Source organism: Pectinophora gossypiella, chromosome 16 (genome assembly GCF_024362695.1).
Source record: "Pectinophora gossypiella chromosome 16, ilPecGoss1.1, whole genome shotgun sequence".
Taxonomy (NCBI): Eukaryota; Metazoa; Arthropoda; class Insecta; order Lepidoptera; family Gelechiidae; genus Pectinophora; species Pectinophora gossypiella.
Window position 1 is genome coordinate 9,810,530 of NC_065419.1, and position 13,138 is coordinate 9,823,667.

Genomic DNA, 13,138 nt, shown 5'->3' on the forward strand with positions numbered 1-13,138 from the left:
ATATCGTCATTGACTATAATTGACCTAATTTCAGTTAGGGCGGTAGTTGGTTGATCAACTATAGATACAGTGCATCAGTTTATCATTAGGTATTTATTTTACGATACAAATGTTAAACACTTTATAATTATTAATTGTGGAGTGGAGGTGTGTTTTTTAGCCTGACCCAGTCTTTGTTTCCAAAACATTACATTAATCATCGAGTTTTCAAAATTGCAATAGCAATTTTCGGTGTAATAGCTCTCCATTTGTGAACGCAAAGAATAAAGCTTTTTACGGAAAGTTACGTATACGCAACTCGCCGCTCCCCACCAGCGGCTGAGCTAGGTTTACCTCAGCCCCCTCGGTCTTACTTTAGTCTTCAATCGTGTGAGTGACAGATGCGCGTGTACGATAACATCATTGTGTAGTGTCTGTGTAAAACGAAGTATTTTACATGAAGTGTCCGGGGTGCGCGTAAAAATAAAATAAAAAGACTATAATTTATTTAAAAAGAAATAGACTTAATGTAGGTGCTAATAGTGCCATTGTAAGTTTAACAGCAGTTCCGTGGTTGCAACCATCATGGTCGCAAGTTTCGCAGAATATTATCTCCCCGCCAACAGTCCCTGGGACTTTAGGTCCTATAGGACACAGCGACGAGTTGTCATCCTTTCGTTTCCACGTACACTGACGTAGAACTTGCATCTGGCCATTAGCTGTAAAAAAGAAACAATAAATTGCATTTATGATTTTTTTAAATATTTATTTTTTGCAGTTCTGTTGTTTTTCACCTATCTTTTGGACTGGGAGCGACTTTAACCAAACGGTTATAAATGTTTAAAATTAAGTTAATAAGTACTATATATTTTATATTTTAAAATACATATTTAAGTATATTAGTGACATCGTAATGAATACTAAGGGGATGATTCAGAACATTATTCTGAGTTAGTATTTTGTGGAATTTTTCATCGTCAAAGTATAGAACTGAAAAAAAAAACATGAATTTTGGCGCCAGCTGAATCATCACCCTCAGTATTAGTTACGATGTCACTAACACCCTGTATGACGATGAACCCGAGACGATAAGTAGTACGATATGTTCTAATTTCTTTAGTACTAGAGTCGCTTTCACCAATTCTTATTTACTTAAAATTAAATTAATTTTTCTACTCCTCTACTTTAATCTGGCATTTAAATAACCAAAAAGTCTAATATAAGTACATACATAATTAAACTCTTTGAAAAAGTGTACGCTCTATGGCCTATAAAAGCATTGTTTACAAAGTGTAACTGTTCTATAATGTCGCCAAAAAAGCATTGTTGTTGTTTTTTTTTGACCTGGAAACTGGCACCTTTACTTTGTTTGGTGCCATAGATATACTATAAAAAAAAGTATACATTTGCCGCCATTTTCCCGCGCGTTGGAAAATAAATTGGAAAATTTTTGTGTTTCGTTTAAAATTACGTCGTCGTAGAAAAAGTACTGTATGCAACGTTGTATAACTAGGTCAAAAAATGCTCGTGGCGTCTCTTATTGCGATGTTCGCCAAGGCTCACATCGCAACTCACGCCACTCGCATTTTTTGACCCTTCTTATACAACTGTTGCATAAAATACTATTAATTGATTTTTCTTCTTGATGTGGCTACAAGTTGTCTTTAGCGGTTTTTATAAGAAATTAAGGTTTTATTAGATACGATCATGATAGTATAATCGGAAAATTATATAAAATTCAAAATACATGCATAACTAACTACAGTAAAAGTTTTTTTTTATAACAAGGGCTGCGTCACATGAGGAAAATATGCACTTCGTATACGTTATGTAATCTGTACACGTAATGTTATAAAAACAGTGGGTCAAGTTCATTATAAGTATACAGGGTGATTGTGACATTGTAACGAAAATTCTGAGTTGATATCAAGTGGAATTTTCCGTTGCAAAAGTATGGAACGGAAAATAATTCAAAAAACTTGTATGGCTACCGTATGTACTTGTACGTAACGTGACATCGTAAAGAATACTGAGACGGATGATTCAGCTGATTATTCAGAGTTTATATCACGTGGAATTTTCCATCGCAAAAGTATAGAATTGAAAATAATTATAAAAACTAAAAAAAACGTGAATTCCGCGACGGAAAATTCCACTTGATATTAACCCGGAATCATGGTCCGAATCATCCCCCTTAGTTTTAGTTATGATATCACTTGTACCCTGTATGCTTGTATTGTAAGTTATTGCTAGATTTCCTTCTTTTACGAGCCCCAGTTAGGTTGAAATAAACATAATATAGTTACCAGTATAATATGTAGCTATATATACACGCCGATTGTGGGCACAACTACAATATAATATAAACTAGCGTGTCTATGGCGAGATATTTTTAATCTCATCAGAATGTGATTTTTCAAAAAAGCGGTTATTATAAGTAAGAATAAAAAAACCAATCAAACCTCTAGTCTAATCAATCTCAGGTAATCTTCAGGTTAGGTAAGCGGACCCTGTGAAAACGGGATAATGCTAGGGGGCTGGTTCCTATAAGTAAGATGATCCGTGCTTATCCAGTTGACCCCGGTTACTATGGCCCCTGACATGGCTCATTTAACGACTAAGTACTTATTTAAGTGAATAGCCCGAACCTACTGCTTATCATGCGCTCCCATAAAGATATAATAAAATAACTAGTAGTAGTAATCACTTTGTGAGACTGTCCTTTGTTTGGTAAGGAATTTTCAGGCTTGAATCACCTGATTGTCCGAAAAAGTAAGATGATTCCGTGCTTCGGAGGGCACGTTAAGCCGTTGGTCCCGGCTATTAGCCGTAAAAACACCTCCACCAACCCGCAGTGGAGCAGCGTGGTGGAGTATGCTCCATACACCCTCCGGTTGATTGAGGGGAGGCCTGTGCCCACGTGGGACGTATATAGGCAGTTTATGTTTATGTTATAAGTAGCTGTTTTTATTACGTGTTTTGATTGTAAGTTATATATTATTACGTGTTTCGTTTTTATATGTTCCCTTTATAATAAACATTTATTTCTTTCTTTCTTTCTTTCTATAAAGGACTGAGAGATGTAATGATGCCAATTCGGGCGGACACAAAATGAACTCAATGAGGGACTTTCCAAGCTATGTTCCTCAATAGCAATATAGATGGCGTTGTAAGATTTTTCTTCGTTTAACCTTCTAATTTCATGGATAGCAGACATAATTATTAAGCATCTTTTATCTTTGTTTTTGGGTATAACCATAAATGACTCTTTTTATTACACCTATTATATTTTCCACTCATTATTCTGATCAAAATAAAAAGAAGCAAAAAAAAAATCAAAAATAAAAAAAAAGAAAAAAAAGAAAAAAAAGTAAAATAATTCTATACATAATGTGATCCAAATATCGAGCAACAATTATTTTTATATACCTTTGCTTCTGCCATTAAATTGTATTTTGGAATAATGATGTACCCGAGTTAATGAGAAAATAAGGTAATTATCACGGAAAAGCTGTACAACGACATCTATATTGTTTTTGGTGAACGAAGCCTGGAAAGTCCCTCATTTTAGTTTGACATATATCTTAAACTAGTGGCCCCGATTCCTGCAGACACCTCCTAATTTTACTTTAAGTTATACCTGTCATTTTCTTATCCGCCGAAAAGGAAAGGGACGGATAATTGTCAGCTCTTAATTTTAGGAAAAATGAGTAAATTAATGAATAACCCGGGCGAATTAAAAAGGTATCTCGCTGGTATGCAAACCGTTTGACGTGTGTCGTCAACATAATTCTGTCGGGTAAAATTTTTAGACGTTTGTTTTAGATTTGTGCTTAAAATTGACGTGTGTTCCATAAATTTTATGCTTGTCGATAACCCGTCTCTTTCCTTTTCGCGGATGAGAAAATGACAGATATAACTTAAAATAAAATTAGATGGTGTTTACAGGAATTAGCACCAGTGTTGTCCTTCATTTACAATAGGAGCAAGAAAGAGATAGGGCTAGCTTTAGTCCTGTCAAGTTATGTTGGAAGTTACAGAGTAATCATAACTAGAGTAGGTACCGGCATGACGTTAGCTCAAGCAGCTCTTTTAAGGAAAACCTATGATAAATAATAATAGGCACGTACATGATGTTTCATACAGGTTTTATCTTCCTGGTTATGTCGTCCTTAGTCGGCGCCTTAAGTAGATATTGCATAACAATGTTATTGAGTTATTGCGAACGATGAACGGATAACCTGTCGCGGCACAATTCATCGTCTTCACTAATATCAAAAGTAACAGAAAGATATCTTCAGAGATAATGGTGTGACTATATTAGGTGCACGTTTATCGAAGCTATGCATAGCTTATAGGATAACCTTACTTATAGCTAACTAATATTTATCTGTGCTTCACATCGTGTATATAAGATGATCCGTGCTTCGGTTACTACTTACTGATGTAAGTAAGTAGTCGTTACATGGGCCACGTCAGGGGCCTTTGGCGGCTCAATAGTAACCCTGACGCCAGGGTTGATGAGGTTGGTACTCCACCTCACAACCTACGCGATAGAAGATAAGTGTTTTACACATTTTACACATTGATAGGACAACTTTATATATTGAATATTGCGATATAACACTAACGCGAATGTGTTCTGACTAACTATGCGATCTTTAACCATAAAACACTACTTCGTATTAATTATTTAGATTATTCAATGAAGAAGCCATGTCGTTCACGTTCCCGCCAAAAAGCCTCATAACTTTTTATATTTTGTCTTTTTCTTATGTTACCACAGTTGTTAAGGTTGATCATGCTGTACGACACTTTATTAGATTATCAATTTGGTATAATACCTAAATACCTATTAAACGTTATCCCTCTAATTTTTAATTAAATAAATAGTTTAGTTGTAAGATAACTAAGCCTTTGGAGAATAGAGTACAGTCATGAGCAATATAATGTACCCACTTTAGGCCTCTGTCGCACTAACATATTTGACATTTAGTGAGACTTACAGTTCAATTTGTCAAAAAAGTTAATGTGACATGGTACCAAAGTGTATACATATTAATGCTCGTGACCGTACAGTCAAGTTATCAAAAGATAACATGCAGCCACTATGTATTGAAGATAGCACAAGTTTTTAGTTTTTTTGACGTGTCTTATAAGCGGCAAATGACATTAATTAGTTGGCCGGACAAATGGGGAGCGCTGAGGGCTGTCACTTGGTGCAAAATTTAAAAATTGTGCAACAGACACTATGCAAATAAATAAATTCCAGGAACGCACGACTAAGCCTTTTCAATGGACAGAACCTTTGTGGTTATATTCATATCTACTAACGATAATGATGTTATGCATACGTTTATAACTATATTATGAAGTATACAAGACACCTGTTACACTGTAGTCACGCTAACTATTGTTTGCTACAATAATTTATTATTTTTTTACGCAGATGCATTTTACATCAGCACAAATCGTCAAATGAAATTAGTTTATTCAAGAGAAATACTTGTACATATACATACGACTGTATTCTCAATTGAAGTACTCAAGGGTACTTACATTAATCGTAAGATGAACTAAGTACCCACACCCTACCAAGCTTACTGTTAGAGCAATACAAAAAAGAAACACCACAAAAATCTTTACTTACTCTATCGCTTCTGAAAGATTTTCTCTATTCAGCCGTAGTTTGAGGACCCTAATAAAATAATCTACCATATAAAAAAAACAGAATAATAAAAAATTCTTACCATATTTCTTTTCCTTCATACAAAACGATTTATAAGAGTCGTGTTGTGATTTGTGGTCATCGCAATTTTCTAAGGCATATGCTTGAGGCGCGGAGTATTTCGTTTGGAACGGATCATGGCATGCTTTTTCAAAACCATCTGTCGGTGAACATTTCCAGCAGAAAAGCGCTTCACCTGCAAAATAAAAGCAGAATAATTAAAGGAATACCTAAATAAGTAAAGGAGATCCACCAACCCGCATTGGGTCAGCGTGGTGGAGTATGCTCGATACCCCCTCCGGTTGATTGAGGGGAGGCCTGTGCCCAGCAGTGGGACGTATATAGGCCGTTTATGTATGTATGATATTTGGATCATATTATGTATAGAATTATGTTGCAACCTATATTGCTTCTCTTTATTTTGATCTGAATAATAAAGGGTGGAAGATGTAATTATGCCTTTAAAGATATAAGATGCATATGTCTGTTAAGAAATTGTCAAGAAATTAGAAGGTTAAACGAAGGAAAATCTGTACAGCGATATCTATATTGTTTTTGAGGAACATAGTCTGGAAAGTCCCTCATTGGTGCGGGGCGGAGAATTACCGTTCCATACGTAGTATTATTCTTTATTTTTTCTACTCCTCTACTTTAATCTGGCATTTAAATAACCAAAAAGTCTAATATAAGTACATACATAATTAAACTCTTTGAAAAAGTGTACGCTCTATGGCCTATAAAAGCATTGTTTACAAAGTGTAACTGTACTATAATGTCGCCAAAAAAGCATTGTTGTTGTTTTTTTTTTTTTGACCTGGAAACTGGCACCTTTACTTTGTTTGGTGCCATAGATATACTATAAAAAAAAAGTATACATTTGCCGCCATTTTCCCGCGCGTTGGAAAATAAATTGGATATCAACACTGCAGTAAAACCTACCAATGTACCCAATATTACCATATCACACAATACCATTCAAAATTTACATCTTCATTTTTATAAATAAAATTTTTCTTTGTATAATTTTTGTTTCATTTAAAATTACATCGTCGTAGAAAAAGTATTGTATGCAACGTTGTATAACTAGGTCAAAAAATGCTCGTGGCGTCTCTTATTGCGATGTTCGCCAAGGCTCACATCGCAACTCACGCCACTCGCATTTTTTGACCCTTCTTATACAACTGTTGCATAAAATACTATTATGATGGGGTAGAGTATGCGTTTTTAATAAAACACTATTGTTTAAATTAGCTATGCACACATATGCAAAACATTTCTTGTTGAGGATTTTTTTCAGTCATAACACGTTTCTGAGTGATAACAGAATATTGATATTCAATAATATTATTGAGTACCTAAGTACATGGAAAATTCATAGATTAAAGTTTGAAATATTGCAAAAGACGGTAGCGATGCGTCACACTGGATACGGCTTAAACATTGCTGGCGAGGAGTGGATGTATATACTATACAACTCTGCCTACCCCATTTGGGTTACGGGCATGATATTATGTTATATGGATACGGATGTGTAGACTCCTAGTACTTAACAAAAGTCTTCAAGTCAAACTCAAAAATATCTTTATTCATCATGTAACACAAGTTAGTGGTTAAATTTCGAACGTCAATTTTAACATACCTAAAATAGATTTTCTTGAACGTCTCATCCACGTAAAAAAGTCTTTAACTCAAAGTCAAAAACTCAAGCTCAAAAATATCTTTATTCATTAAGTAACACAAGTGGTTACACTTTCAAACGTTAATTTTGACGTCAAATTTTTTTTTCTTACTGCGTCTTCTCACAACCTGTTTAGCCGAAGAAATATAGCCGCGAGAAAACCACGGAAAAGGGCCCTAGACAATCTTAAAAAAAAAAAATAAGAAATGTTGAATACAGTTTCCGAAATCCCTTGTCTACATACACAGCCACAATTCTCTAAACTTGATTGCAAGCAAGCACTTTCTATTAAGGGGCCGTTAGCACGTTTCAATCAAAAAATCGAACGAAGTTGACGTTATAGACCGTATTTACTCCACTACATCATCATGCTCCTGCCCTTATCCCACTCTAGGTGTGGTCGGCATAACATGTATTCCTCTTCCATTCATTTCTGTCAGACGTTATCTCGGTAGTCACACCTTTCACACATATCCTTTTTTACACAATCCATCCACACTTTCTTTGGTCGCTCCTACCCCTATATCCATCCACATTCATTCTCATACAACTTACTCCACTAAAATGCTTTTATAAATAGGTACCTACCTAGTATCGTAAACCTGTTACTTTACCAAATACATAGCCGAATATTGTTTTCACGTTTTGTTTAATTTTCATTTCATTGTGTGTGCCCTACACGCGCGATGCTGTGTCATGTTAATAACAACAAATTTTAAATTTGGAATTATCATTGCATTTCTATATCACTCTTCTTCTATCGTGTGGGTCGTGAGGTGGATTACCAACCCCATCAACCCTGGTGTCAGGGTCCACTTACTTACATCAGTAAGTAGTAACCGGGACCAACGTGCCTTCCGAAGCACGGATCTTCTTACATTCGGACAATCAGATGAACCTGTAATGTCCTAACCAAACTGGGGATCACAAAGTGATTTTTGTGATATGTCCCCACCGGGATTCGAACCTGGGATCTCCGGGTCGTGAACCTAACGCTCAACCACTGGACCACGGAGGCCGTTCTCTACCAATTAGATCACTTACTTTATATTATTTTTAATTTTGTTTTAATAACCGCTCTTACTAGTTTATATTAGGAATTTAATTGAAAATTGTTATAGTAGTTTGAACCCACAGATGATAAAACGGGACGTTATCGCATCTTATAATTTTATGCATTGTATTGTTTGAAATTGCATGTGTATTTTCTCTATTGTTTTTATCGCGATGGTATGATTAAAAAATGTGTTTTACTACAACTGTGTGAATTGCAATTCTTTTATGGCCGTCGATACGGTTATTTATAAATGTCGACATTATTCGAAACTCAATGCATTTATATTTACATTTACATGACACTAGACATTTACAAGACCATTTACGTATATTTACTTTAAATATTTAGCATTATTATTGTAACGGCTTATTCTCAAGATATCGATGAACTTATAGAAGGCGAGGCGACTTTACGCCAAAACCAAAAGTATCTACAAGTTCTCTAATGACTACTTTTAGCTCTGTCTACCCTTATGGGGATCACACATTTGTGTTCATGTAAGTATTATCATAAAACACATATCAATATTATAATATATGTTTAAAGATAGCACATCAGCTTCACTTTTTAACTCGAAATAGTTTAGTGCATACTCCAACACCCTGCTCTAGTAATAACAAAAAAAAAACTCCATGGAAAATATTGCTTATTTTTGTAAAAAAATAAAATAATAAAAATCACTTACCAGAGCTAAAGAGAAACACTGTCACTAGAGAAAATGTGATTACCATTGTGAATACGCACTTCGAGTAATATCCAATCGCAGTGTTAAACACTTGTATTAGATTTTTTTATGACAACGAGCACCTCAGATGATAATCAGATTGCAAATAATGGTCGTGACACACAACGCGAAGGTAATACCTATATATAAAATAACATCATCCCACCAAGGTATGACTCAACTATTATTTACTATTCTACTTGGTAGCACATACTTTGACTTAACTTATCACTTTAAGCTGACCTTAGACACTTTATTAGTTAATAAGAAAAATGATTAGAAATAAAACAACTTGTGTAGAAAACCGCTTTATTCTATTAATTTAAGGAGTATACTTGACAATGAGACTTGCTTTGTATAGGTTTATAAGTACCTATACCATCGATATTTACATACGCGTTTGTCATTCAAACTAGATAGTATGTATACTGTCCCGGAATTTGTTCGTTAGTTTAAAGTATTGTTTTTCTAAGACATTGTCCACTTCGCAACTAGTGGGGTTATTAGTAAGGTGATGATCGCCATCGACAAATCCACGAATGACCGGTCCGCTCCGTTGCATCTGTTTCCTTCGCACTCATTACAGTACAACAACTTTACGATTTCTTGGTGCTTGTTATGGTTCTCCCGAATGTCGGCACAAGCTCCTCGTTCCGACGCACATCCGCGAATGTGAAATGTGTTCTTCATGTCTGAAAATAAAACTAGTTTTAGCTTGAAGTTTTTAAATCTGGTGTCGCCCACTGGTATTGCACATAGGCCGTTATCAAGGCGCACCTTTGACCTTAATACTTGGCTCTTTGAGCCGTCGAGGAAACAATATTACTCATACGCTAGAGTTGTGAAAATGTTTTACTGAGAAAATCTCAAATGAAATGGTCGACAGAAGTAAAACTATCATAAGTAGTAAGTATAAATGGAAGTCTATGTATATTTCGGATAACCTCGAGAAGTACTGAGTGGAATTGAATTGCATGTGGTTTTTACTTTTTTTGATTCATAAGACGGTTGAGGTGTTTTGTTATAAATGAAATAACTTACATCGAAATTGTTCAGCGTAAGATACACAGGCCGTTCGGATGCCCCTGTCAAACGTTTTGGGGCACCATTTGGTCGTTGTATTTGGCAGGACTGTTTCACAATTCGTGCAGGTGTAGCATTCAACGAAACCGTACTCATTTGGGAGTGATCTGCCGACGTTTGGAGGGCTTACTAGCATAGGCGTTGGTCCGTAGTGTTGTTGTTTACTGACTGACATTTTAGCATAAGCGTACGCTCCGGATCTCCGTGGGTCGTTTGGGTCTGATGATGAATCATCCTCAGTTTTGTCGTCGACTTTGTCGTCAGAATGGGCGATATCTTAAAAAAAAAATAGCATATTATAACGTGTCATTGACTAGGAGATATGTGACCTAACCTGTATTGGGCTGGTTTTCCCTTCACGGGTTGGAAGGTCAGACAGGCAGTCGCTTCTGTAAAAAACTGGACCTGTCAAATCTTCAGGTTAGGTAAGCGGACCCTGTGAAAAACGAGATAATGCTAGGGAGATGATGAACGTGTCATCGATTTCTGAATTTATGCTTGTGCTGGAATCGTCGGGTTGAGTTAAAGTAGATAAAAACTCCTTTTAAAATACATTCAAGAAGCATAACATTTTCTGTAAAAATACAGAGTAAGGAAATGGACTATTGTACAAACATTAAACGCATAAGGTTTCGTAAAGGCAAAGCAGTAGAGCAATATAGTACTTTTTCGTACTATGTTATAATATAGTACAATGTTAGGTATATGAGCTTATTATGAAAAAAAAATAGGTGCATGATAAAAACAATACCTACCAATAGATTCGGCAACGTTGTAATATCCGATTGCGATCGTAACTATGACGACCAGCAGGGAAAATTTTGTCATTTTGCTGATTACGAACAGCAAATGGTGACTTCCTAACGGCTTTATATGGACAGGTTATCAGACATTCAATAGATTCACGCTCCGTGGGGCTTGAAGATATGCATTCGACCAAACAAAGAACGCAGCGTGTATTACGTAGTTTAAAGAACAATTAAAAAAGCAACCAGTGACCTTACTATTAAAGATATTTTTCAAGAGGAGTATTATTAATCTCTTTATTGTACGGTCACGAGCATTAATATGATACACTTTGGTACAATGTCACATTAACTTTTTTGACAAATTATACTGTAAGTCTCACTAAATGTCAAATATGTGAGTGCGACAGAGTCCTAAAGTGGGTACATTATATTGCTCATGACTGTACACATTAATACAAACAAAATAGGTACAAATAATAATATACATAATATTAGATATGGTGTGATAGAAAAAGCTCTTTTAATTTAGCTTTGAAAGAAGCAACTGATAGACGTTCTCTAATATCTGCTGGAAGTTTATTCCACAACTGAACAGCGTGAACAGAAAACGAGTTAAGAAGGCAACGGGTATTGGCCACTTTGGAAATATTAAACACCTCACTGGCATAGAATAAGGAATAATACTGCTCTGCTCCCCACCAGCGTCTGAGCTAAGTTTACCTTGAACACCCCCCCCCCCCTCCCAAATAGGCATTAACTACTTGGCCGGACAAATGGGGAGCGCTGAAGGCTCTCACCCGGTCCGGTGCCCAGTTGGGCGCGAACCTTGGCTTAGGGCGTCGTCTGAGAGGAAAAATATTTGAAAGAATTAATTGACCCTAGTGGGTCGATAGAGCGCTGATTGAGGGAAATCGTCGACCACTCCGGCGGGGTCGGTATCGGGGTCCTGAAGTGTTTGGTGTCACGAGCTGATTGGCTGCCTCTATGGCTAGAGTAATCGGGTCGTCGGCATCGTATATTACGTGGTGTCTGTGTGAAACGAGGTTGTTTGAAGTGTCCGGGATGTGCCACTGGATAGCACGCGACAGCCACCGGTGGTCTATGGTAACATAATTATTATACTATAAATCAATACCGGTGTCTGAGGTCGAGGGCGCGTTTGCTCCAAGCCTCATAGTTCCGTGGTCGACGCTTTCCCTCATTGAGCGCTTATCGCTTTCGACCCACTGGGTTAGATTAACTCTTTTAAATATTCGTCCTCTCAGACGACGCCCTGAGCCAAGGTTCGCGCCCAACTGGGCACCCTTAGGCCTTTTGTCTTAAATTTTGTACCGGGTGAGAGCCCTCAGCGCTCCCCATTTGTCCGGCAAAGTAGTTAACGCCATCTGTGGCAAATCTACAATAAGTCACGTCAAAAGAAAACAGACAGCTGTATTTATGTTTTACCTTCATTTTCTTTAATCCAGCTGACGTAAGCATGATGTGACACACTAGGTACTTACCTACAATAAGCTTATAATATAAAATAAAGCTAATCCACCCGTTACGGGGGAATCACCGAAAGATAAAAATAATTAGGTCGATACGTACAGTTATTGTTTTTTTAGCATGTTTCATAAATTTTGTGTGCGAAGTTTATTAAATTCTGAAAGATTGCAAGTAACGTACGCCAGAACAAATTACATTTGATCAATGATTTCATACACGCAGGCTGGTTCAGAGTAGATCATACGTCTTTTTAGGTCGTCCTCTGGCAGCCCTACCAACTACCACCACGATTAAAGACAACGGCTGAAAAAAGTAAACTTCTGGGGGTTAAAAAGAACACATCAAATCAATTCATTTAAAAAAGCAATATTGTTATTTCATATGTGTTTGCATCGCGCATATGTGCAAGTGTCAAATAGCAATATTGCTTTTTTAGATGAATTGCTTCGATGTGGCCTTTTTAACCCCCCTGTTCTGTGTCTATAAATGTACTACATTCAATTGTTTGACGCTGTTGCTTGGCATCGAAGTATTTATCGATCTTCAAATGGGTTGATTACAGCGATCTTGTTAATTCACACATATTAATCATGTTCAGTAGATATAATGTTCTACCACGGGATTTTTGAATTATTGACAATAATGCTTCCTA

The 13,138-nt window shown here is 36.4% G+C and overlaps 2 protein-coding genes across 2 annotated transcripts; both read right to left on the reverse strand.

The window, feature by feature from the left end:
* Positions 1 to 468: 468 nt before the first annotated feature.
* LOC126374102 (uncharacterized) lies at positions 469 to 9,293 on the reverse strand. Its single transcript, XM_050020577.1, has 3 exons — positions 9,128 to 9,293; positions 5,730 to 5,903; positions 469 to 698 (listed from the first exon to the last, which is right to left on the reverse strand). The coding sequence occupies exons 1-3, from the start codon at positions 9,171 to 9,173 to the stop codon at positions 484 to 486; spliced, it is 435 nt and encodes a 144-aa protein (XP_049876534.1). The 5' UTR covers positions 9,174 to 9,293; the 3' UTR covers positions 469 to 483.
* Positions 9,294 to 9,464: 171 nt separating this feature from the next.
* On the reverse strand, positions 9,465 to 11,167 carry LOC126374093 (uncharacterized). The gene is made up of 3 exons (XM_050020568.1): positions 11,005 to 11,167; positions 10,208 to 10,525; positions 9,465 to 9,858 (listed from the first exon to the last, which is right to left on the reverse strand). The coding sequence occupies exons 1-3, from the start codon at positions 11,075 to 11,077 to the stop codon at positions 9,635 to 9,637; spliced, it is 615 nt and encodes a 204-aa protein (XP_049876525.1). The 5' UTR covers positions 11,078 to 11,167; the 3' UTR covers positions 9,465 to 9,634.
* Between the last annotated feature and the right edge of the window lie 1,971 nt (positions 11,168 to 13,138).